This window comes from Oncorhynchus clarkii, chromosome 27 (assembly GCF_045791955.1).
Source record: "Oncorhynchus clarkii lewisi isolate Uvic-CL-2024 chromosome 27, UVic_Ocla_1.0, whole genome shotgun sequence".
Lineage (NCBI taxonomy): Eukaryota > Metazoa > Chordata > Actinopteri > Salmoniformes > Salmonidae > Oncorhynchus > Oncorhynchus clarkii.
This window is the reverse complement of record NC_092173.1, coordinates 27645383-27671432: the sequence shown is the minus strand read 5'-3', so window position 1 is coordinate 27671432 and position 26050 is coordinate 27645383. Positions and strand designations below refer to the sequence as shown.

Sequence of the window (26050 nt, the reverse complement as noted above, 5' to 3'; positions counted from 1 at the left end):
TGGGGCGTATTCCATTACGGAAACACAGCGAAACGAGATTTATTGGACAAACTCATGTAGGTCCCTCACCATTTCGTTCAATTAACGTTTTGCAACAGAACCGGCGTAATGAATATGCCCCAGTTTATCACTGGTTAAAATGGTGGGAGGCCTTTATTTCACAGACGAATCCTTTAATTTCAGTTTATTCAAGGGGCCTGCCATCATTACACGTATAAGGATTTGCAAACGCAGCAGAACAAAATCATATAAAGACTAAAACAACAAATTATTTTACAGGTACCTACAGCATATAGTGTGTAATAGTGCACTGGTTGCTGTTGTTGTGTGAACAAAGTAATAAGTAGTGATGAATAGACTGAACACTAATTTATGTATATACACTTTATTACAAATATTATCTTTTAAATTACTGATTACAAATTGCACAAAAATACAATGTATACACGCAAGTACAAAATACATGACAACAGCAATCGATCTTCAAAATCATTGCGAAGACTGCTTGGCCCGTAGCTTCTGTAAGGTTTTCTGTAAAGAGAGAAAACAGAATTAATATAAAATTCAAACGGACTAATGTTGATGTACATCAACCAACTTTAAATTTCAATATCATTTTACATTTACGTTTTAGTCATTTAGCAGACGCTCTTATCCAGAGACTTACGTTAATGAGTTCATACATTTTAAAACCTCTCTGGGTTAGGGGGCAGTATTTTCACATCCGGATGAAAAGCGTGCCCAAAGTAAATTGCCTGCTACTCAGGCCCAGAAGCTAGGATACGCACATTATTAGTAGATTTGGATATAAAACACTCTGAAGTTTCTAAAACAGTTTGAATAATGTCTGTGAGTATAACAGAAATTGTTTGGCAGGCGAAACCCCGAGCTCAATCCATCCAGGGAATATTTTTTTTTAGGTCAATCTGTTTTCCATTAGTTTTTTATGGCAAGCCGTTTTAATAGAAATATGCTTGCAGTTCCTATGGCTTCCACTAGTTGTCAACAGTCTTTAGAAATTGGTTGATGTTTTTCCTTTGAGTAATGAAGAAGTAGCCCTTTCCTTTCTGGGAGTCGAGCCAAGTGGACTCTTTTGTTCGGGACGCGTGACCTGAAGCTCGCTCCACTTTGATTTTATCCGCTATTGAACACAGTTTATCACATCTTAAATTTGATTGATTATTTACGTTTTAAAATACCTAAAGTTGGATTAGGAAAGTTGTTTGAAATGTTTGGACCAAGATTACAGGTAATTTATTAGATCATTTGTAGTCATGTTGGGCGAGTTGGAACCGGTGTTTTTCCTGAACCAACCGCCTCAAATAAATTGACATTTTGGGGATATAACGACAGAATTAATCGGAATAAAGGACCTTTTGTGATGTTTATGGGACATATTGCAGTGCCAACAGAAGAAGATCTTCAAAGGTAAGGCATGAATTATATAGTTATTTCTGAGTTTTGTGTCGAGCCTGGCGGGTTGAAATATGATTGTCATGTGTTTGTTTGATGGGGTGCTGTCCTCAGATAATAGCATGGTTTGCTTTCGCCGTAAAGCATTTTTGAAATCTGACACGGTGGCTGGATTAACAAGCTTAAAGTTAAGCTTTATTTTGGTGTGTTGCACTTGTGATTGTATGAAAGTTAAATATTTCTAATAATTTAATTTGAATTTGGAGCTCTGCCATTTCACCGGATGTTGTCAAATCAATCCTGCTAACAGGATTTGATCCATAAGAAGTTATAATACTTTTTTTCATATAGGTCCCCCGTGGGAATCGAACCCACAACCCTGGCGCCATGCTCTACCAATATCATATTTCATTGGGGTATTTTAAATGGGGTATTTTAAATGTTACCTTATGAAACTCTTTGGCCTTCTCCCTGTTGTTGGCATATGCCTCCTGTCTGGTCCTGACCTCCTTCTGAAGCTTCACCTCATCTAGTCGGCTGTACAACCTGCAGAGAGACAACCAAGAGGGAGGTCATGAGAGAAACGTGTCGGATATCAGATCATGTTAATGTGATGTGTGGTTGGGACTTGTTCAAGCAGAAAACAGAAATAACCTGTTACCTCTCTGTTCTCTTATGCATCTCAGCCACGTCCTGTTTCCTTATCTCAGGAGTGCTGATCCTCACCTCCCCAACCTTTTTCAGCTTGGCTTCACTCACCGAGGACAAAGAGAGGAGGACTCGGTTCAGTAACACTCTACAACACATAAGACCAAGTCTTTGACCCATTACTAATCCCACTTTCCTTCCCCAAGAGTTTCCATGTGTTGGTTGGTTGTTAACACAATATTATACTTATTTTAGTCTATTCTATTGTTACCTAGCATGGGAGGCTGCAAGGGAGTTTGGGGCTTTGGCTGTTGCTTTTTCTGCTTGGCATACCCTCCTGCATGGGTTGACTCTGCACTCCTCCCCTCTCTCCTGGGTTTAGAAGTGGTTGACTGAACAGTGGTTGTGTCAGACAGGGCCCTGGTGGTTGTGTTGGCCCTACTCTCACTGATGTCAGACTGGGCCCTGGTGATTGTGTTGGCTCTGGCTTCATCCCTCTTGGCTTGAATCTCCTCCACCCTGCGGGCAGACCTCTGGATCAGGGCACTGCGTTTCTGCTTGAAGGCCTCCTGTAGATTCACGCTGGGACACGACTCGAACTCCAGTAGCATCACTTGCCATAGAAAAAAAACAAAACAAGTATAACCAAGGATTCATGTATGCACTTAAAGACCTTGCAAAGACCAAGAAAGGATTCAGAGAATGAAAGAGAAGAGTAGAAACCAGAGAAATTTCAGGTCTTCTGATTCTCACCTGCATGAGAGGGGGTTGTCTCTTTCTCCTGTAGACTGGCGTCCTCCTCTGGCAACATCGTCGACTTTGATTCCTAGAAAACATCACACCAAGTTCAGGGACTACCCAACAAAATGCATGCAGCAGAGGAGGTTAGACGAGATTCAGTTACTCAGTCTTCAGACTCCTCTGGCCATTGGGCAATCAACTTTTCCACAATGTATTGTTTCTCAGCATCTTCTTCTTATACCTCCATCTCTCCTTCCTCAGTGAGTTCCTGGCCCTGTAGTGTGGTGTCTGTCAGGCTCACCAGGGTCAGCATGGACTCATCCATAATCCCCTTCACACTGCCCACCTCCTAAGAGAGGAGGAGAAAGACATCACACAGATCAACCAATAGCAGCACACAAGACTCCTTTCTCAAAGCCCACCTCTCGAGTGACATCCATTAACACAACCCCTTCACTGAACCCAAAGTCTGGGAAACATTTTAATAGTGAAAAAAATGTCATGAAATACATACCACTATTCTCTCCCAGATGGGAGGGCGGATCTTTGACTCTGAACATAGCTGATCATCTGGCTCTCCTACATCCAGGTCCTCAATTTTAATAGCACCTCTTTTGTCAAGTCTCTGAGGTGTTGGTGTACTCTCCATATCAGTGTCCCCCCCTTCAAGTGGCATGTCCAAAGTGGAGACATCTTCACAGGCTGCTAGACCAACCTCCTCCGCTCCAGGGGATACCTGCAGGGCAGAGTCATGGGGGAGGCACTGGGATATGGTTAGCTGGTACAAGGAGTCGTGCAGGGCGGGCGAGGGCTGAGGTGGGTCCTCCACTCCTCTCAGGCGCTCAGGAGACGGTTCAGAGGTGACGGAGGGGTTTGTGTCATCCTCAAACTCCTCTGAGCATGCAGAGAGCTCAAGGTCCCCTGCAGGTGCTTCATGGTCACCATCTTCGTTGTGGGAACATAGCCCCTCCACTTCCTCTTCTGGAAGGTGAAAGGCCATGAAGGGTTCGGCTGTCTCGTTATGCGTGACCTCAGCCAGGAGGGGGTGGAAGGAGTCGGAGGCTGGATCCACTGAGACAGAACAGAGGTAAAAAATATTAACAGTCAGAACCTAGTACCTAAGACATATCATCACAACAAATGAGAGATTGGGGAATACTAGTTAGCGGGTGGGTCAGTGTGAATGCCGCAGGAAATGGAGGATGAAAAAAGAATATCAGGGAATTCCAATTCATCATTAGAAAACGACTAATAGACTCACCCCCAGTCCTGTCTTCTTCCTGGGAGCAGGCCCCAGAGTGCTGCTGGCTCTGGTAGTGTGGAGGCTCCCGTCCAGGGAGAGAGGAGCTGCTCAGTAACTGGGATTCAGAGGCTCCCTCTGGATCAGAAAACACTCCTGTCTGGCCCGAGACCCTCAGATCCACCCAGCCTAGGGAGTTAGAACCACCAGCTTCTAATGTAGGAAAAAAAACTAAATCAGGTTTCAGTATAGTATTAGCAAGAAATGTGCTCTTACACACTGAAATAAGACATGCAATAACACAAGCCAACACACAGTAATATTTCATCCACATTCATTGACTCGGTTACCTGAGCTCCCACTCCATTGGGCAGCAGACTCATCCAGCTCTCCAGCCAGAGGTCTCATCACCCGGCTCTCATCCTGGACTTCATCTAGCCACTGGGATGACTGGTCCAGTCGCTGGCTGACAGAGATTGACTGATTGGAGAGCCCGCCAATCATTCTGCTCAAAGTTGAATCCCACCCTTGGTCCAGTGAGGTTGATTGACCTGAGAGCTGGCCAATCATTCTGCTCAAAGTAGAGTCCCACCCTTGGCCCGGCGAGGATGACTTATCCGAGGGCTGGCCAGTCATTGGGCTGAAAGTGGAGTCCCGCCACTGGTCCAGAACCAATGAGGAGGACTTGTCTGAGAGGCGATCCATGATCCGGTTGACAGTGTTGTCCCATTCCTTAACAAAACATTTTAAAAAGAGATGCCTTGAATTAGTTAATGTTGATACTAAAAATTTGAATATTTACTCTGAACCCATAATGCCATTGAATGGAGTACGAGGGTGTTGATGGACCCACCTGGTCCTGCCCCTGAGCTCCTGACTCTCTGTCCGAGGGGGGAGAGTGTGGGTCGGCCTCCCAAACAGGTGACCTTTCTGGTCCCTCGTTCTCCTGCAGTAGCTTAGACCAGGGCTTCTGCTGCGACACAGAGGAGCTTGGCTCCTCACACACTGACCCCTCTAGTACTGCAGATGGACCTGGATGGGAGGAGGAAGAGTAAGAAAAGGGGAATTGTAAGAGGCTGCCGTTTGGAAATTCACTACTATAGGATACTATAATCAAAAAGAGAGAAATTGTGTGTGTACCCGTCTGGTTCCCAGCAGTACTAAGAGAAAAGTTGAGCTCCCTGGTGTATTTGTCTATGATGCGCTGGATACTGCTGCCGTGTATGAGTGAGTCTAAAATGGTACCGGATACACCCCTACAGGAACTGTGTCTGGATGAAGAGGAGCCATTGACAGATGTATTTTTATTTCCTCCCATTCCAAACCCAGCCATGAGCAGGGAAGAGTCTTATGGGGGAAAAAAGAGAAGATAAAATATATATTTGAAATGTAACTCATTTCTGACAAGACCGAATTGGTATATACTCAATTGATTAGGCCTACAGACAAGTCACACACACCTATTTGGGTGGAGGTGTGTTCAGGGTCCGTGGAGGTGTGTTCAGGGTCCGTGGAGGTGTGTTCAGGGTCCGTGGAGGTGTGTTCAGGGTCCGTGGAGGTGTGTTCAGGGTCCGTGGTGGCATAGCTTCCAGAAGAGATGGTGGTAGAGGACAGGTAGTCAGGTTCTGAGGGTCTACAGGCTGACTGGAAGGACAGGCTCTCCAACTGGACAACACAGATGACAGGGACACAATACACAGGAAGACACCAGGGTTAGACAGGAAGGGTATAATAACATAGCGACGGTTTATAAATAACACTGGAAAGAGCTCAGTTCAAGTGTAGAAACCTTCATGAAATATGTTTTCACATATCCTTCAGGAACAATTGATTTACATCATGGCTCAGAAAGGACACACACACACACACACACACACACACACACACACACACACACACACACACACACACACACACACACACACACACACACACACAGAGCTCAGTTCAAGTGTAGAAACCTTCATGAAATATGTTTTCACATATACTTCAGGAACAATTGATTTACATCATGGCTCAGAAAGAAAACACACACACACACAGCGCAGTTCAAGTGTAGAAACCATAATGAAATATATTTTTAATATACTTTAGTTCAGGGTAATATTGATTGACATCATGCTCAGAAAGGACACACACACACACACACACACAGAGCTCAGTTCAAGTGTAGAAACCATAATGAAATATATTTTAAATATACTTTAGTTCAGGGTAATATTGATTGACATCATGCTCAGAAAGGAAACAGAAACCCAAACAGTCACGAACAAACACAAAACAAAAAACTGCTTCTCATGCAATATCATGGTATTGTAGGACAGACCACAAATCCTCAGATTTGGCAACTTATCATGTATCCACAATATGGTGGACCTCGGAGGGGGAAATAGAACCAGTAAAAACCCTTACCTCTGTAGATTTACCAAGGACCCCTCTCCCAAACTGACAGGAGTGATAAGACCGTTCTGGGAGTGCTGTGGTGGGATATAGGACAGTTGGATTAGAGTAATTGAAAATGTCTGAGAGGACTCCATGACCATCAGTCTAAAGCTTATAAAAGTGAAAGGATCCTTATCTTATACTCCTGTGGTAACCATCCTGGCATAAGATATCTCTCTATTCCCCTTCATCCATTCCTCCTTTCCTTACCAGGCCCAGGAGAGGCACCAGCCTCCAGCTGTAGTCTCGCTCTCCAGGACAGCTTGCTGGATCTACCAGACCCGGTTAATGTCTCACTCCCAGTCCCAGCTGTGTGTTCCCATGCACTGGACACAGAGGTGCTGGAGTGACCTCTTTCAGAGTGGCCCGAGTGGTCCTGTTGTTCTGCGATTGCCCTTTCAATAGATACTGCCACACTCTCTTCTGCACAATACACAGAAGATGGTTAGAGATACACACTTGTTTATGAAGGATGTATACAAGTGGTTACTAGAGTTGACCACTGCCGTGTGGTGTATGGTGCCCCCTGTGGGTGTGGCTGGCTGACCTGTGATCAGGCTGGCATTGGCTGGCGTCTCCACCTCCTGGATGGCACTGAGCTCGTGCTGCTCTGTCATCTCCATGATGGCCAGCCTGGCACGGGCCACCGGGGGTTTGGCTGCCCGGGGGTGGGGGAGTGGGTGAGCGGCGGGTCTGTCTGAGTGTGAACTCTGGACGTAGAGTGTGTCATCTTGGCTCTGACTGGTTTCTACCGATGTTGAGGTTTGCCCATTGGACTCCTCGATGGCCCGAAGCAGAGCTGCCATCAGACGGAGACGCTCTGACCCCAGGACTTCTGACCCCAAACCATCAGTGGTCTCTGGACCAGGCTGGTGGAGCCACACAGAGATCGAGACAGACACAGACAGATATGGCTGGTAAGCTACTTTATAGTCAGTTGGCAGAGTATATCCATGCATAATGTACATGTTTGGGCTAACTATTAGTTCTACATGTTAGTGTTACTCTTACTTTTTAAATCACTTTAAACCAATAGCAGACCTGCCTTAGTAACAGCAGGTAAAACCCTTAAGGTGTCGTTTGTTTCCTTACCTGTGTGTCATCAGCAGTGAGCAGTGCCTGTAACACCTCCCTCTGTCTCCTCCTCTGCTCCCTCTGTTCCTCCTCCAGTTCCCTCTGCTGCATGAAGAGCACCTCCCTCTGGGCCTCCACACGCCGCTGGGCCTCCTGTAGCTCCTGCCTCTGCCTCTCCACCTCCTCCCCAAACCTGGCCGGGGCCCGCAGGACAGACCCAGGATTTACCGGGGCCCCCCCTTCTGAAAGGGTTGGGCTGATGGGTGGGATGGGGTCAGTTCTTGATGGGAGTGGGATGTGTGGAGTAGGGTGGAGGGAAACAGGATGTGGTCTGTAGGACTGGGGGTCTAACGAGGTAGAGGGTAGAGGTAGCTTCTCAGGGACATCCTCTGTGACCCTACTAAACACATTTTCTGCCAGCCATACACCTGATCTTTGGTCCCTTAGGCTTTCAGAGGTGGGTTCTAGCTGCACTGGTGAGGTTCTGGAGTTAATATGCGAGCCAACTGTAGTGCCAGGGAGGAAGAGAGTTTGCGCCAAGATGGAGGGCTCCTGTGTGGGGAGGTCCAAAGGGGTGTGAGCTCTAGAGTGGGGACTAAGTGCTACAGGGAGACAGGGGAGTAGGGCAGAACCAGAGGGGAGTTCTAGGGGCACTGCCGGGGGATTGATTCCTCCTTTAAAGTGTGGTAGAAGACGGGCTGTGGTACCAGAAGGGAGACATGTTGAGCTAGTTTGACCAGAGTAGCGGTTTCTTAGCGTGCGTTGGTATCCTTCCAGACGCCGGCGAGCCTCCTCCACGGACTGCTTATGAAGCCTAAGAGATTGAAACATTGAAAAGATTTGTTTTAGATAAATGACCAAAACATCCATAAAAGTAGACATAAGTTAGGTGTTTATATATATATATATATAGTCAAATACGGCAGATAGGGTCAGCCATAGCAAATTAGCATTTAGTGCCTCGCTCAAGGTTTGAACCAGTGACCTTTCAGTTACTGGCCCAACGCTCTTAACCCACTAGGCTACCTGCCACATGAGACACAAAATCAGCAATAGGCAGCTGTTTTAATTTCATCATATGAATCAGCCATGGTGAGAAACACACCTGTTCTGGTCAAAGAGACGCTGCTGATACTCTCTGATTCTCCTGGAGTGGTCATCCTCAGCAGCTGAGTGTATAGTAGACTGCACAGGGACAAACACAGAACAAGTCAGTGTTGCATATGTGTTGCATATGTGGAAACACAGTCAAACACACGGAGCTCAGTTCAAGTGTAGAAACAATCATGAAATATATTGAAAATATACTTCAGTTCAGGGTAATGTTGATTTACATCATGGCTCACACACACACACACACACACACACACACACACACACACACACACACACACACAGAGCTCAGTTCAAGTGTAGAAACCATCATAAAATATAATTCAGGGTATTATTGATTCACATCATGGCTCAGATAAATACACACAATCCCACCACAACCACATCTCTTCACACACAATCCCACCACAACCACATCTCTTCACACACAATCCCACCACACCCACATCTCTTCACACACAATCCCACCACAACCACATCTCTTCACACACAATCCCACCCACCTCGGGAGTTGGAGCAGCAGGGCTGACGTCTTGGGCTGGTGCTTTCTGTGTTCCAGATGCAGCAGGTGTGTCCTGGTTCATGGCCGTCTGCAGCTGCTCTCTCTCTTGCTGGGCCTCCTGCAGCAGCAGCTCCAGCCTGCTCTTCTTCTCCTCTAACTCCTGTAGCAGGGCTATCTGCTCCTGCTTTTGCCTCTCCAGCTCCTCCTCCTGGACAACAGAGGCAACCACAGGGCAAACTATGAGCTTTCAGCTTTAGAGACACTTTCCCAGAAAGGTTAATACATTCACTTTATTTTAAACCCCCCCCTCCCACTCAAGACAGATCTATTATGCAGACATGTTATGGACATGCATGAATACATAGATACAAAGACACACACCCTCCTCTTCCTCTCGGTTTCAAATGTGTGGATCTTGATGGCTTGTTTATCAGGATGGAGCAGGGTACCAGCCACTATGGACTCTTCTGTTGTCTCTATAGCTAATCAGATAAAATACGTGAAATGGATCATTAAGAAAAAAACACTACAGAAAAAAATGCTTTTCTTGAACCTTCAACCTTATAGCAGCAAATCAAGAAGGTCTACAAAGGGCTCACTAACCTTGGGCTGACTGAGAGGGGTCTGGGAGTCTGGAAATAGTGGTCAAAGGACGGCCCCTCTCCTCACTGGCCAGAGAACCTGTCTCAATGGTCGTAATGCCTGCGGACGTGTCGCACTCTGCTGTCGGAGTAGTTCGGCAGTCACCTGGGGGATCAACCAGCCTCCGGTAGCTCCACTGGTCTCTCTGTGACCTGATGCGGGTCAATAGTTTCTTCAAGGCCTGTCTGGGAGCGCCACCTAGAGGCCTGGATGGTTCTACAATGACAGACAAAACAATAGTTTATTTCGCGCACACGATCCAACTCCATTTATTACAGTTTCCACATATCTTTCTTGACAACACTATGGTCATACTATGATAGTCAGTAAATCAAACATTAACCACAGCTGGAGTCCAACGGCAGAAATTAATCCATCTCTTCACCTTCATCCTGTTGTTCCTCTGCCCTAGCCAAGGGTGTAAGGTCAGGGGTGGCCTCCTGGGTCAGGTCTAGGTCTTCATCCTGGCTGCCAGTGGACACAGCTAGGAGAGGCTCTGGGACCAGCTGCAGCACCAGGTCACCTTTCACTCCTGCAGGCAAGAGATCAGTACAGGTTTAATTAGACGAAAGAGAAACTCCAGTCCAACATACTAATGGTAATTACTAATTAGGTGTCATAATAATAATAATGTGTGTCCACACTACTCTGTCTGGGATAGAGTCAATATCTCCATTTCAATCAAGTAAAACTTATCTACGCACCATGACAATACCAACAAATGTTATCCTCGGGGCCAGAGTAGAAAAACATTGCTGCAGAGAAAACAATAAAAAATGTAATATGATTTGGATCACCCCTCCTTACTCCTCTCTCCAGTGTACATGTCCTCGAAGGCAAACTCCATATCCCTCTGCCAGTCCTCCCTCATCTCCTGTCTCTTGTGGAGCGGCTGGAAGATCTGGGCAGGCATCTGAGCCATCACCTGCCTGCGCCTCAAAAGGTCTGTCTGATGCATGTGTTCAAGCTCCACCAGGAGGCGCTCTCGGTCCTGATACAGCCAAAACAAACATAGGTATTGCTGTTGTTTTGGCCTTGACGCATACAATATGCATTCAAAGGATTTCAGGAATTCATTTAACATCTCAGGACAGGTTTAGCCTCGTTACGCAGAAAGTTGTACATTGACTTTTCTTTCATGTTATCACTTGAATCGTCTTGAACAAGGCGAGTGTGTTTGTGTAGCAGTATGTACCTGTGTGAGCTGTTCCCTCCTCAGCGCGTGGTTACCCCTGAGACGAGCCTTCTCCAGCTGCTCCCGTCTCTCTCTCTGCTCCTCCTGTCCTAGCTCCTGCAGGCGCTGCATCTCCTCCAATGCCGCCACCTGTGCGTTTGGCTGGGGGAACAAAACACACCGGTTACAATAGAAAGAGGACAATATATCACACTGGGCCATTGCATCTTTTTGAACTTTTAAAGATAGATTACCTGTGCTGTGTAGACTTCCCTGTCCACTGCAGTCTCTGGCATATGATAGTGAGTCACAGAGAAGGCATCCACGTCTGATTTCTTCACTGCATGCAGCTTCCTTGACTCAATACTCTGTTAACAGTAAAAAGAAATGCACAAATTTTGAGAATAGATTTGCTGGAATTGTAAGATCTACTGAGACTGCTGTTTGCTCTTACTACAATAGAATATTGTTAATTAAATGTGTGCTTTAAGAATGGTATGTGGGTTTGGAAGGAGAGCTCTATATTCCATTGTTACAGTGCCTTTGATTAAGAACTTTCCATCGCAATGGCCATAGTTCACAATGTGCCCGATTCCTTAACATTAAATTGTACCTCAATTGGGTTGGGTGGAAGGGATGGGAAGTTGGCCACTTTTGCTGCCCTCTGCTTCTCCACCTGTATGGACTTCTTCCTAGCCTCGATAAAACTTGAGGGAGAAGAAAAACATTCCAGATTTAATATCAAACAATGTAACAAGCCAGTGTTTGTTTGACCAAATAAAATCCCGTTGATAGCCTCACCGATTTTGTTCCTCCTGATCTTTCTGTCTCTGTGATTTGAGCTCTTTGAGGGCTACTCGATAGCGCTCATCTGCCCGAACATGATTCTCCTCATTTTTCTGTGCAATTGCCTCCCAGTCAGGCTCCTGGGGAAACAAGAAGTGTGCATTGATCAACCAGTTGTATAGTGAAGTAAAGACACCGGTATTTTGTGATCTGGGGCATGACCCAAGTTGCTTAAAAAATCTTACAAAACCCAGTCAAGTTACACTGGCAGCTTGTAATGTATCACACATTGCTAAGATACAGGTTGAGAGTTGAGTGTTTACATTTTCTTTGGCACTTCTATGTCCCTCTCCCAAAACTCGGAGATTGTCCTGGTATAACTTTTGCAGGGTTTCCAGTTTCTCACTCTGCTGTCGCTCCCACTCCCCCTTCAACTCCTCTGCCAGGTTTTGTAGCTCGCGCTCCCTTCGCAGTTGCACCTCCGTGCGGATTTGTAGAGCGATATACCGCTCCTGTTCCCGCACCTGTGAGAATGCTGATCATTAGCTACCATTTGGTAGTGTATGCATTGACAGGATGTAAGCATCGTCACTGAGAGCGAGTGTTAGGTGTTAGCTACTATATACCTGTTGTATTCGCAGCTTCCTTCTCCTCTCGTGTTCCTCTCGAATGAGTTGAGCTTCTTCATTTGGACTTAACCGTAATCGAGACACATTTCTCTTCATCTTTATAAAATTCAGGGATGTTGAAAGGCGAAAATATTAGTTAGCTGATCAACGGCACTGTCTGAAAAACACCCATGACAAACAAAGGCCAGCCAGTTGTGCTAAACTAGCTAGCTAGCACCAGAGACTTCAGAGTAGGAAAAATATTCCCGTTCGCAATCTAGATTGTTTAAATATTGATGGATTAGCTAAAGAAAACACTATGCTAATTTGAAGTAGCTAACGTTCAAATGCGTTACAAAATCCCCTTCCAAAGTGTTGTTTATTAGCCGAAATCCATGCCAACGAGTGAAAGCGTTATTTCATTGTTAAACGTCACTTCCTGTATTTTAAACCGCGCTAAATCATGTGATTGGATGCGCTCCACCATGCCCAAAAGGTGGCCGATCTTGCATTACCGCCACCTACTAGACTGGAGTACAACTCCCTTATACTTTGCTTGAAAAAATAAATAAATACCCTACCATTTAACACCACACTCACAAAAAATAACACCACCCTACTCCACTATTTATATATATTTAGTCCTACCTCATGCCAACAAACTGAAAGGGTGGGACATCACCACTAAACACCCTGTAACTCTTCTGATGTCAAGTTTCGCACACCCAAGTACCTCTCTGCAAATGCCACCACAACCTCAATTTTCAGCGACTTACGTTCCATCCCTACTGTTGATAACCATTGCTATAAATGTTAAAAATACAATCTTACTGAAACATATCACTATCCCTCTGTACTTTTTTAAAAAAAAATTATTTCACCTTTATTTAACCAGGTAGGCTAGTTGAGAACAAGTTCTCATTTGCAACTGCGACCTGGCCAAGATAAGGCATAGCAGTGTGAACAGACAACACAGAGTTACACATGGAGTAAACAATTAACAAGTCAATAACACAGTAGAAAAAAGGGGAGTCTATATATACATTGTGTGCAAAAGGCATAAGAAGGTAGGCAAATAATTACAATTATGCAGATTAACACTGGAGTGATAAATGATCAGATGGTTATGTACAGGTAGAGATATTGGTGTGCAAAAGAGCAGAAAATAAATAAATAAAAACAGTATGGGGATGAGGTAGGTGAAAATGGGTGGGCTATTTACCAATAGACTATGTACAGCTGCAGCGATCGGTTAGCTGCTCAGATAGCAGATGTTTGAAGTTGGTGAGGGAGATAAAAGTCTCCAACTTCAGCGATTTTTGCAATTCGTTCCAGTCACAGGCAGCAGAGAACTGGAACGAAAGGCGGCCAAATGAGGTGTTGGCTTTAGGGATGATCAGTGAGATACACCTGCTGGAGCGCGTGCTACGGATGGGTGTTGCCATCGTAACCAGTGAACTGAGATAAGGCGGAGCTTTACCTAGCATGTACTGGTACAGATCTACTACTCACACCACTCCCCCCCCCCCCCCCCCCCCCTGCCTTGACCCATCTTCCTCTGCTTTCTTCCCTGCCTCACCATATGACAACTTCTGCACTACTCGAACTCTGAAGGTGGCCGATTATGGCTGCGTTTCGACATGGAGCCCAATTCTGATTTTCTGAACCAATTTATGGTTGATCCAAAATTGTCGGAGGCTCCTTATGGAGGGTGTGACACAGTTGCGGAGCCTTGCTGATTAGGGGAGGGATTGGCCGGGGGGGGGGGGGGGGGGGGGGGGGGGGGGGTTACATGTAGGCCGTCATTGTAAATAATAATTTGTTCTTAACTGACTTGCCTAGTTCAATAAAGGTTCCATAAATAAAATGGGGAGGGGGTGTGCTGAGGAGTATTTCTCTCTGTAATATGGCCCCTTTGTGGGGGAAAACTCATTCTGATTGGCTGGGCCTGGCTCCCCAGTGGGTGGGCCTATGCACCCCAAGGCCCATCCATGGCTACACCCCTATCCAGTCATGTAAAATCCATAGAATAGGGCCTAATGAATTTATTTCAATTGACTGATTTCCTGATATGAACTGTAAATCTTTGAAATTGCTGCATGTTGTGTTTTTCTATTTTTGGTCAGTGTATATTTGCTACATAGCTAGCTGTAGTCTGTCTAGCAAGCTACTTATTTGTCTAGACTTCCCTGGTCTGTGACCATAGTCATGGTGGGTAAAATGTAGTGAATCGAATGGTTTTGTGTGTGAAGTTTTAGGTGTGACTACTCTTCGCCATCATCATGTCGGGAGGTGGTCCAGCAGTGCGTGTCGGCATCGAGTTGTCCTACGAGAAGCAGGCCCAGGAGGTGTCTCAAGATGCCATGAAGACATATGTCCCTCCCTTGTCCATGTCCCAAAACCTGGCCAAGCTAGCCCAGAGGATGGACTTTGGCCAGGTATCAGACTCCGATGAAGAGGGGATGGAAGCAGAGCCCAGGGACCCCCAGGAGTGGGGGAAGCAAAAGCCAGAGGAGGATGAATGAATGCACCCCATGGACACATTCAGTGTATGTCTACACCAGCTTCATTAGTTGACTGTAAAGTGATTCTTTCTGCCTTGGAGAGTTATTATGGAAAAACCACCATACGTGTTCCTGAGACCATCTGACATACATCTGTAGCAGGGCTGTGACGATACCAACATCGTAATATTTGTTCCATGGCAAAAATGAAAACACAAAGCAGAACTCACTTTTTGGTCCTTTAAAAAAATTGTAAAATATTGTGTGCCATAGCTTGGGGAAAAATGTGACTCTTAATGACAACATAACATTTGTTTCCCTAAAGAAGTTAAATCTGCTTCGTGTTTTCTTTCCTTTGCCATGCTACAGGTATGGTCCTCGCCCTAATCTGTAGCAACATTTATATTTCTATTAAGCGCTCTGTAGGGAGTTGGTCTGAACAGAATGGTTGATTGATACTTGCTTCTCCTCCTTCCAGCCACAGTGAAGTTCCAGCCGTCCTTGTGGCCCTGGGACTCAGTGCGTAACAACCTGTGCATCTCCCTGACAGAGATGTGTGTGCTATACGGAGTGGAAACTACACAAAGTAGGAGAAAAGATCCTGGGAGACCTCAGCTACAGGAGCGCAGGTATGGAGGCTTTAACTCTGCTCAAATGTCTCATTTAGTGTCATTGCAGTATTTACCACCTTCTGCACATTCAGTGTTTTCTGACATTATAGCTAATTTCATTATAGCTAATTTCTAATGGATCCTTGTTTCCTCTTACCGGCACCTTTAAGGTGATAAAGAACATGGACTTCGACCTTGACAAGAAGCTCCTGGAGGATTACTGTCCACTGAACGTCCAGATCCCCAGTGATCTGGAGGGATCAGCTTACATCAAAGTGAATAAAGACTGCTGGCCCTCTTGAACTTTTCCTCAGCTCAGAGAACATTGTGATGTCAATGTTCGGCCTGGCCACTTAAATATTGTTATGTGTTGTCTTCAAGGTTTTAATCCAGAAACAAGCCCCTGACATAGGTGACCTAGGCACTGTGAGCCTGTTCAGGCAGCCTAAAGCTAAAGCAGGCACTCAGCCGTGGCATCTGAAGCTGGAAGCTGCTCAGAACGTGCTGCTCTGTAAGGAGATCTTAGCTCTGCTGTCCCGGGAGGCAGTTTAGATCAAGTCCCACATCGTAGTCAAGAACCAGATCATCTCCCAACCCTTTCCAGGTGAGGACTCTTTACAATGCTTTTAGGAGGGTTATTGTAGCCTATGGAAAATTCATACTCCATGAAACCCTGCAAAATTAATGCATTTAAATGTTTTTTTTGTCTGTGTTACCTTGAGTAGTACGTTCTAAGTGTCCGGAGATGCTTTTGCTGTTATTCACCCCTCGTCAGGTGTGCAGAGTCCTACTCTTGGAGATTTCTGTATTACACCACCGTTAAGGTTGTCTATCCTCCCTGCAAGTCTCCAGTTGTCCGTTTCTCGGTGTCACTCCACTGGAGAGAAGAAGAACCAGAGGACGTCTCCAGAGAAACCCAAACCTGACAACCACCTCTACGTTTTAGAACACAACCTGCACCAGCTCATGAGAGATGTGGGTCTGCCTGTCTAACTGCATGGAACTAAATTGAACCTGACCATCTAGTAATTACATTGTTGACCAAAGACGTACTCAGACAGATACTGACCAAACTAAGTCCCTGTGTTAAAAAATATATATATCTTATACATATGCATGTGTTTCATTGCTGTTTGTGTGAACAGTGATACATATTGATCAATATAAATGCCCCTCCTTCCCACCCACAGTTCCACAAGCAGACCCTGAATTCGATAGTGATGCCCCATCCAGCTAGCGCCCCCTTTGGCCACAAGGGCAGGGCCCATGGCCTACGACAAGGCTGAGATCTCCAACCTGCAGCAGAATGAGAAGATCATCAAACAGGCCAAACACCTATTCTTACGCAGCAGGTAGGCACAAACACACACCACATCACACATCAATGACAAGCTAATACTGTTATACTGGTTTCTTTAAAAAAAAAAAAAAAAAAAGTATTTTCTCCTGTCAGGCTTGTTGTTTCAGTCAAAGCACCTCCTATCTTTGTTGTAAAATCACAAATCAGGAAAATGTTGGCACAATGAAACCGTTTGATACTGAATTAGAATTTTACAGGACAGCAACTCAACATTGACTGAAAGTCTACCCCTCGTGTCTGTTTCAGGATGGCGCGGACCATCGACAACCTGGCCAGCCGTATAGAAGACCTCCAGATCCAGGCCCACTGGTCCAACATCAACGACATGTACGAGTCCAGTGTCAAAGTCCTCATCACCTCCCAGGGTTACGAGCAGATCTGCAAGTAAGTGGAGCAGGAGCCAGGAAGACTGGCTAAGCCAGAGTAACAGAGGCAGAGTACCAATAAAGCCAGGATGACTGGCCAGGAATTGGCGACATATCCTCTAGAATGAACATTTGGTGAGAGTAGAGAATTAATTAAAAGGAAAAAGGTAGGTTCCATGTTCGAACAACAGAAGAAGAGGTTTCACCTTAATGAATTACCAACAATTTAATTCTGCAATTATTCCGCTTTGTCAATGTTCGGTAAAGGTCTTGTCTAGATAAAACTTTGACCATGGAGAAAGAATGTACCATGACCTTCTGTGTGTGTGTGCAGGTCTATCCAGCTGCAGCTGAACAGGGGTTGAGCAGATCTGAGTGGTGCACAGGGACGGCCGTGTCATCACCCTCTCTCACCAGGAACCGGAGCTGCAGGACTTCCTCCTCTCCCAGGTCAGGGGACGGAGTGACTGCTCTCACATCACCACCTTCTGTTTATGTACTCTGTATTACAGTCAAGTATAGCTAGAAGCCACCTAAAATGCTTGCTGTATGTTCTAAAATGCATGACTAGATGCATTTGCTAGACCTGCTGTAGTTCTTCACGGCCTATTGCTCCAGGGAAACTTTTATTCAAATCTATTTCAAAGTATTGATGTAGCCTTTTTGTAGCTTCCTGTCTGAACTAGTGAGTAACAGTGCCTCCCTGTCCCCTGGTACTGCAGATGTCTCAGCAGCAGGTCCATGCGGTACAGCAGCTGGCTAAAGTGATGAGTTGGCATGTTCTGAGCTTCAGTAACCATTTGGGCCTCGGCTCTGTGGAGAGCATCGAAAGCGCCTGGGCCATCACCATTGCCTCCTCCAACAGGGAATACGCAATCTCAGGTACCGTCCTTCAATCAATCACTGGCATATTGGCCGTCATGCACCTTAAACAGCTCATTTAGTCTGAAAACTAATGTGATGATCTGAATGACTGAAACTTAAGATAATGCTAATATTTGTCCAAATGAATGTGTTGTATCTTTTCCAGTGCGTATTGGTCCAGAGAGTGGCTGTAAGCTCCTGGTCCAGTTTCCCATGCAGCCAGAACAAGGAGCTGCCCAAGTCTGACATCATCCAGGATGGGAAGTGGAACCACCTGCGAGGGCCCTACAAAGAGGTCCACTGGAGCTAGATGGAGGGAAGCAACTTTGTTTACAAGATGGATCTTCTGATGGCAGCCCTCACTCCCTGTCCTTATATCCGGCCACTATCACACTCTCTCGCTATCTCTGATTTTGTTCTATGGGCTGAATCCTAACTTGACCCACTTTTGTGGAAATCATGCATTGATGTCTGTTGATTTGCTTGGACATTTGACTTACCTGTGCCAATGTATTATTATTATTATTAATATACAGTGCCTTGCGAAAGTATTCGGCCCACTTGAACTTTGCGACCTTTTGCCACATTTCAGGCTTCAAACATAAAGATATAAAACTGTATTTTTTTGTGAAGAATCAACAACAAGTGGGACACAATCATGAAGTGGAACAACATTTATTGGATATTTCAAACTTTTTTAACAAATCAAAAACTGAAAAATTGGGCGTGCAAAATTATTCAGCCCCTTTACTTTCAGTGCAGCAAACTCTCTCCAGAAGTTCAGTGAGGATCTCTGAATGATCCAATGTTGACCTAAATGACTAATGATGATAAATACAATCCACCTGTGTGTAATCAAGTCTCCGTATAAATGCACCTGCACTGTGATAGTCTCAGAGGTCCGTTAAAAGCACAGAGAGCATCATGAAGAACAAGGAACACACCAGGCAGGTCCGAGATACTGTTGTGAAGAAGTTTAAAGCCGGATTTGGATACAAAAATATTTCCCAAGCTTTAAACATCCCAAGGAGCACTGTGCAAGCGATAATATTGAAATGGAAGGAGTATCAGACCACTGCAAATCTACCAAGACCTGGCCGTCCCTCTAAACTTTCAGCTCATACAAGGAGAAGACTGATCAGAGATGCAGCCAAGAGGCCCATGATCACTCTGGATGAACTGCAGAGATCTACAGCTGAGGTGGGAGACTCTGTCCATAGGACAACAATCAGTCGTATATTGCACAAATCTGGCCTTTATGGAAGAGTGGCAAGAAGAAAGCCATTTCTTAAAGTGTCGTTTAAAGTTTGCCACAAGCCACCTGGGAGACACACCAAACATGTGGAAGAAGGTGCTCTGGCGTAAAAGCAACACAGCTCATCACCCTGAACACACTATCCCCACTGTCAAACATGGTGGTGGCAGCATCATGGTTTGGGCCTGCTTTTCTTCAGCAGGGACAGGGAAGATGGTTAAAATTGATGGGAAGATGGATGGAGCCAAATACAGGACCATTCTGGAAGAAAACCTGATGGAGTCTGCAAAAGACCTGAGACTGGGACGGAGATTTGTCTTCCAACAAGACAATGATCCAAAACATAAAGCAAAATCTACAATGGAATGGTTCAAAAATAAACATATCCAGGTGTTAGAATGGCCAAGTCAAAGTCCAGACCTGAATCCAATCGAGAATCTGTGGAAAGAACTGAAAACTGCTGTTCACAAATGCTCTCCATCCAACCTCACTGAGCTCGAGCTGTTTTGCAAGGAGGAATGGGAAAAAATGTCAGTCTCTCGATATGCAAAATTGATACAGACATACCCCAAGCGACTTACAGCTGTAATCGTAGCAAAAGGTGGCGCTACAAAGTATTAACTTAAGGGGGCTGAATAATTTTGCACGCCCAATTTTTCAGTTTTTGATTTGTTAAAAAAGTTTGAAATATCCAATAAATGTGGTTCCACTTCATGATTGTGTCCCACTTGTTGTTGATTCTTCACAAAAAAATACAGTTTTATATCAATAATGTTTGAAGCCTGAAATGTGGCAAAAGGTCGCAAAGTTCAAGGGGGCCGAATACTTTCGCAAGGCACTGTATACTAGACTTGTGGAGGTCTACAATTTATTTTCTGAGTTCTTGGCTGATTTCATTTGATTTTCCCATGATGTCAAGCAAAGAGGCACTGAGTTTGAAGCTAGGCCTTGAAATACATCCACAGGGACACCTCCAATTTACTTCATTTATCAGAAGCTTCTAAAGCCATGCCATCATTTTCTGGAATTTTCCAAGCTGTTTAAAGGCACAGTCAACTTAGTGTATGTAAACTTCTGACCCACTGGAATTGCGATACAGTGAAATAATTTGTCTGTAAACTATTTTTTGAAAAATTGTGTCATGCACAAGGTAGATGTCCTAGCCGACTTGCCAAAACTATAGTTTGTTAACAAGAAATGTATGGAGTGTTTGAAAAACAAGGTTTAATGACCTAAGTGTATGTAAACTTCCGACCTCAACTGTACATTTTAAATGTTACTGTAAAAGAAACTGAAAACAGCTGTGAAAATAAAACTATATTTTGTTTCCACTTGTCAGTGTGTTTCCTTACATAAAATCTGGTGGACTAATATCAGCTGTGTATACAGTTTCCATGTACAGTAAAATCATACATGCAGCTCGTCTTGAGGCACGTAGGTTGATAATCCTTCATCTGTTCCTGGAATCAGTAACTTGGTGACATTTACACTCTGTGGATGCTTTCATTGATTTATAAAATGAGTCTTTCATTTTAGCTCATATTGGTTGTTGGGCAGTCCCATCTGGCTTTCTCAGATCTTCATATCAGAGAGGTTGCAGCTCTGTTACATCATTCTCTGGAGATAATACAAAAAATGAGAAATTCAATGAACCACATACACACAAGAACAATCAAACTTGAGTCATTGAATTACTAATCATTGAAATGACCAAAATCATTCTAAAGGTATTTACCTGGCATCTGCCTCCTCTGTCTCCATGCATTGATCTGGCTGTAAGCTTTGTCCATGAGCCACATGGAGACCATGAGGAAGCCAGCCAGGGAGGCCAGCACTACAGCAAACACTGCCAGGTACTGGAGGTCCTCATACAGAACCTCTACAACACAGGGAGGGAGAACACACCATGTTCATTCTCACTTCCACTAACTAGCTTACTCATAATGGTAGAGTTCAATGAAGGCCACTTGTACTGACCTACTCGTAAAGATATTGTTCAATAACACCATAAGGCCGCTACAGAAACTGCCTCCAGGACTGAGAGGAAAACAGTTCCATAAAGGGGTTCTTGTAAATGTCAACTATGATGAAACAGTAACACTGTAACTTAAAGCAAAATGCCACATTGTGATATAGGCCTTCACCCACCATTCACTCACCTTCCACATTCAAGACAAATCCTGCATCTTTGCTGCTCCCAGACAGTTCAGTCACAGTGATCACGTAGAAGCCAGTGTCCTGAATACGTAGGTCCGACAGTCCCATAGATCCATTAGTGTACGTGAGGATTCTGTCCATGTAGTCCTCTGATACATTGGTAAACCCCCCAGGTTGCCACGCCCCAATGTCTCTGCTCACCCTGCCAGACATAAAGGTCCACTGTACTGTGGGAATCCCAACACAGGAGATGTCCACAGAGAACAATACATCCTGTTGGACAGGCCTGGTCAGACTCTGCTGAGGAGACCGTATTAAGATGGCTCCAGCTGCCGGAGGAAGTACATAGTGGAGGGAGGAAGGGAAAAAGGGAAAGGGAAAGAGGAACAGTGTTTTTTAATGTATGACAGATAAAGAGAAGTTGATATATCTGATTTGTATTTTAGAATCAGATACAGTAAGTCAACATATTATTACCCACACACTGATGTGTTATTGACATGTTATCACCATAGTAATTTTCTGACTCCCCACTTGCCTTTTTTATGAGCAATGGATCAACTACCTTCAGTTTTTTATTTTTTAGAGCCCAATTGGCCACTCAGTTCTGACAGAAGAAATACCCCCCTTTACCCTACTCCCTTACATAACCACCAGTTAATGTTCAACCTCTCCACAAAAGACAATGTTTTCAGTCCACAGACATTACATAACATATTGTTTTACTGTATGATGGGTTTGCTGCCATCAAATTACTTTGAGATGACACATTGGCATGTGATTCTACCACGTCGCTTCATCTCAAATCAAAGTTTATTGGTCACGTACACAGATTAGAAGATGTTATTGCAGGTGCAACGAAATGCTTGTGTTTCAAGCTCCAGCAGTGCAGTAATATCTAGCAATACAAAACAATACTAAAAAGAAAGAAATTAAGAAATATCAGAATGAGTAATGTCAGAGTCTAGAATATATATATATATATACAGTGCCTTGCGAAAGTATTCGGCCCCCTTGAACTTTGCGACCTTTTGCCACATTTCAGGCTTCAAACATAAAGATATAAAACTGTATTTTTTGGTGAAGAATCAACAACAAGTGGGACACAATCATGAAGTGGAACGACATTTATTGGATATTTCAAACTTTTTTAACAAATCAAAAACTGAAAAATTGGGCGTGCAAAATTATTCAGCCCCCTTAAGTTAATACTTTGTAGCGCCACCTTTTGCTACGATTACAGCTGTAAGTCGCTTGGGGTATGTCTCTATCAGTTTTGCACATCGAGAGACTGACATTTTTTCCATTCCTCCTTGCAAAACAGCTCGAGCTCAGTGAGGTTGGATGGAGAGCATTTGTGAACAGCAGTTTTCAGTTCTTTCCACAGATTCTCGATTGGATTCAGGTCTGGACTTTGACTTGGCCATTCTAACACCTGGATATGTTTATTTTTGAACCATTCCATTGTAGATTTTGCTTTATGTTTTGGATCATTGTCTTGTTGGAAGACAAATCTCCGTCCCAGTCTCAGGTCTTTTGCAGACTCCATCAGGTTTTCTTCCAGAATGGTCCTGTATTTGGCTCCATCCATCTTTCCATCAATTTTAACCATCTTCCCTGTCCCTGCTGAAGAAAAGCAGGCCCAAACCATGATGCTGCCACCACCATGTTTGACAGTGGGAATGGTGTGTTCAAGGTGATGAGCTGTGTTGCTTTTACGCCAAACATAACGTTTTGCATTGTTGCCAAAAAGTTCAATTTTGGTTTCATCTGACCAGAGCACCTTCTTCCACATGTTTGGTGTGTCTCCCAGGTGGCTTGTGGCAAACTTTAAATGACACTTTTTATGGATATCTTTAAGAAATGGCTTTCTTCTTGCCACTCTTCCATAAAGGCCAGATTTGTGCAATATACGACTGATTGTTGTCCTATGGACAGAGTCTCCCACCTCAGCTGTAGATCTCTGCAGTTCATCCAAAGTGATCATGGGCCTCTTGGCTGCATCTCTGATCAGTCTTCTCCTAGTATGAGCTGAAAGTTTAGAGGGACGGCCAGGTCTTGGTAGATTTGCAGTGGTCTGATACTCCTTCCATTTCAATATTATCGCTTGCACAGTGCTCCTTGGGATGTTTAAAGCTTGGGAAATCTTTTTGTATCCAAATCCGGCTTTAAACTTCTTCACAACAGTATCTCGGACCTGCCTGGTGTGTTCCTTGTTCTTCATGATGCTCTCTGCGCTTTTAACGGACCTCTGAGACTATCACAGTGCAGGTGCATTTATACGGAGACTTGATTACACACAGGTGGATTGTATTTATCATCATTAGTCATTTAGGTCAACATTGGATCATTCAGAGATCCTCACTGAACTTCTGGAGAGAGTTTGCTGCACTGAAAGTAAAGGGGCTGAATAATTTTGCACGCCCAATTTTTCAGTTTTTGTTTTGTTAAAAAAGTTTGAAATATCCAATAAATGTCGTTCCACTTCATGATTGTGTCCCACTTGTTGTTGATTCTTCACCAAAAAATACAGTTTTATATCTTTATGTTTGAAGCCTGAAATGTGGCAAAAGGTCGCAAAGTTCAAGGGGGCCGAATACTTTCGCAAGGCACTGTAGGTGTGGGCAGTCTGGAAGGGCATCTAGGAATCTTTGGGTTGTCCGAGAATTTATAGCACGTGTTTTGATAATCCTTGGTTGGGGTCTTAGCAAATGATTTGTTGCGATTGCAAATGTAATAAAATGGTGGTCCGATAGTCCAGAATTATGAGGAAAAACATTTAGATCCACAATATTTATTACACAAAACTAGATCCAGGGTATGATTGTGGCAATTCGTCGGTCCCAAGACCTGTTTACTTGATGTGCTACCTTGTCCCGGACCTGCTTTCTCTCTCGTTCTCTCTCTGCCCCCCCCCCCCCCCAATCTGCTGTCTCAAACTTTGAATGCTCGGCTATAAAAAGCCAACTGATATTGACTCCTGAGGTGCTGATCTGTTGCACCCTCTATAACCACTGTGATTGTTATTTGATCCTTCTGGTCATCAATGAACGTTTGAAAATCTTGAAGAATGATCTGGCCTAAATGGCTATGTACTCTTATAATCTCCACCGGGCACAACCAGAAGAGGACAGGCCACCCCTCAGAGCCTGGTTCCTTTCTAGGTTTCTTCCTAGGTAACTGCCTTTCTAGGGAGTTTTTCCTTGCCACCGTGCTTCTACATCTGCATTGTTTACTCTTTTGGGTTTTAGGCTGGGTTTCACTATAAGCACTTTGTGACATGTGCTGATATAAAAAAGGATTTATAAATACATTTGATTGATTGATTGGTTTTGAATTGACCTCATAGCCACCTGCTTTCGGTTGTTTTCTCATGTAAGATGTGTTTCAATAAATGTGAATTACTAACTCAGACACACCAGTCCAACTAAAGGTGTGTGCATACAAGATGAAGCATGCACAAAGAATTTTGCTAAAGCATGCAAAGAATGACAGAGAAACATTATAGCTGCCAGAGGTATGCCTTGAAACCATCACGCCCTATCCAGGTTCTGGGGAATTAACAAACCACTGTGTGTCTAAGTGCACTATCATTCTGTTTCACCGGTACAAACCACATCAGAGAAAAAGTTGGGAAATACTCAAAGTTAGTCAACCGATACCAGAAGAAAGTTTCTTCTGAAATTGCTTGGCATACACCATACACTGAGGCAAACATAGGCATGCCCTTAAACACACAAGCACTCACATTTAAACACATACAAATCAGTATGTCCATATATGGATGGATACATGCTCACAGAAGTGTTTCCATGTATGGATAGGATACATACCTAGGTGGCACACATACAATGTGATGCTGAAGAAAAGAGCGACTTCCTGTGTGTCCCAGAGCCACATTAGAACCCCAGGTCCATCTATTCTCACCAGTACGGAGTGTCTACTGGGTCATTCCACATTCTGGAGCATTCGCTTTGCTCTTCTCTCAAAATCCATTATTTCCTGTGTTCCTCCTTCCTTTTTATTTTTGTTAATGTCTTAATCTGGTGGAAAAGAGTATATCTCTTGTTGGTGATGTTCTCTTCTGTCCTTCTCAGCTCTGTGTTCTCTGGCTACCTAAGCTGCTCTGCCTGTACAACGGCACCTCACCCATCAGACAGGATCAGCAGGAGATTACTGTGCAAACATTCATACTAAGAAACAAGCACTGAGAGAGAGAGAGAGAGAGAGAGAGAGAGAGAGAGAGTAAATACTCATGCAGAAACACACAGAGAGACACGCCTGTATGGCCTCCCTGTACTGCCTCCCACAAATGCACCACGTGGGATGAATAAGTGGTATTGGACACACCTTGCTGAGCAGGTCAGACAGGGAGGAGTGTCTATTCTGAGATGACTGCACTTCTTTACAATGGCCACATTAACATAAGTTACAATATAGTATATCGCAGATCCACTTTGTCTATTTGCTGCCTGGTCACTGTTGCAATAGCTTATTTTTGAGGCAGATAATCAGGGGCGTGACTTTCACTGGGGACGGGGGTGTCATGTC

At 44.4% G+C, this 26050-nt stretch overlaps 2 protein-coding genes and 1 pseudogene across 2 annotated transcripts; 1 reads left to right on the top strand and 2 right to left on the bottom strand.

Moving 5' to 3' along the window:
- Positions 1-5508: 5508 nt before the first annotated feature.
- On the bottom strand, positions 5509-12804 carry LOC139385915 (centrosomal protein 295). The gene is made up of 16 exons (XM_071131207.1): positions 12402-12804; positions 12099-12299; positions 11791-11915; positions 11603-11696; positions 11244-11357; positions 11011-11151; positions 10623-10806; positions 10201-10347; positions 9777-10031; positions 9555-9655; positions 9175-9381; positions 8664-8743; positions 7577-8372; positions 7032-7353; positions 6455-6907; positions 5509-5707 (listed from the first exon to the last, which is right to left on the bottom strand). Exons 1-15 carry the CDS (start codon positions 12498-12500, stop codon positions 6672-6674), a joined length of 3102 nt encoding a protein of 1033 aa, XP_070987308.1. The 5' UTR covers positions 12501-12804; the 3' UTR covers positions 5509-5707; positions 6455-6671.
- A 1861-nt stretch (positions 12805-14665) lies between these two features.
- On the top strand, positions 14666-18523 carry LOC139385751 (mediator of RNA polymerase II transcription subunit 17-like; annotated as a pseudogene).
- A 2023-nt stretch (positions 18524-20546) lies between these two features.
- Positions 20547-25674, bottom strand: LOC139386129 (V-set and transmembrane domain-containing protein 5). The gene is made up of 4 exons (XM_071131563.1): positions 25333-25674; positions 21502-21828; positions 21078-21221; positions 20547-20959 (listed from the first exon to the last, which is right to left on the bottom strand). Exons 1-4 carry the CDS (start codon positions 25397-25399, stop codon positions 20928-20930), a joined length of 570 nt encoding a protein of 189 aa, XP_070987664.1. The 5' UTR covers positions 25400-25674; the 3' UTR covers positions 20547-20927.
- Positions 25675-26050: the final 376 nt, after the last annotated feature.

Bases quoted from the DNA above. Each gene is read 5' to 3' on its own strand.
- LOC139385915 (XM_071131207.1), bottom strand. From the start codon at position 12,500: ATGAAGAGAAATGTGTCTCGATTACGGTTAAGTCCAAATGAAGAAGCT. The intron at 10,807-11,010 runs GTACATACTGCT...TGGCTGTATCAG, and splicing joins GGAGGGAACAGCTCACACAG to GACCGAGAGCGCCTCCTGGT. The intron at 9,656-9,776 runs GTTAGTGAGCCC...TTATCTGATTAG, and splicing joins CCCCTCTCAGTCAGCCCAAG to CTATAGAGACAACAGAAGAG.
- LOC139386129 (XM_071131563.1), bottom strand. From the start codon at position 25,399: ATGTGGCTCTGGGACACACAGGAAGTCGCTCTTTTCTTCAGCATCACA. The intron at 21,829-25,332 runs GTATGTATCCTA...TTCCTCCGGCAG, and splicing joins ATTGTATGTGTGCCACCTAG to CTGGAGCCATCTTAATACGG. The intron at 21,222-21,501 runs GTGAGTGAATGG...CCTGTGTTGTAG, and splicing joins ATTTGTCTTGAATGTGGAAG to AGGTTCTGTATGAGGACCTC.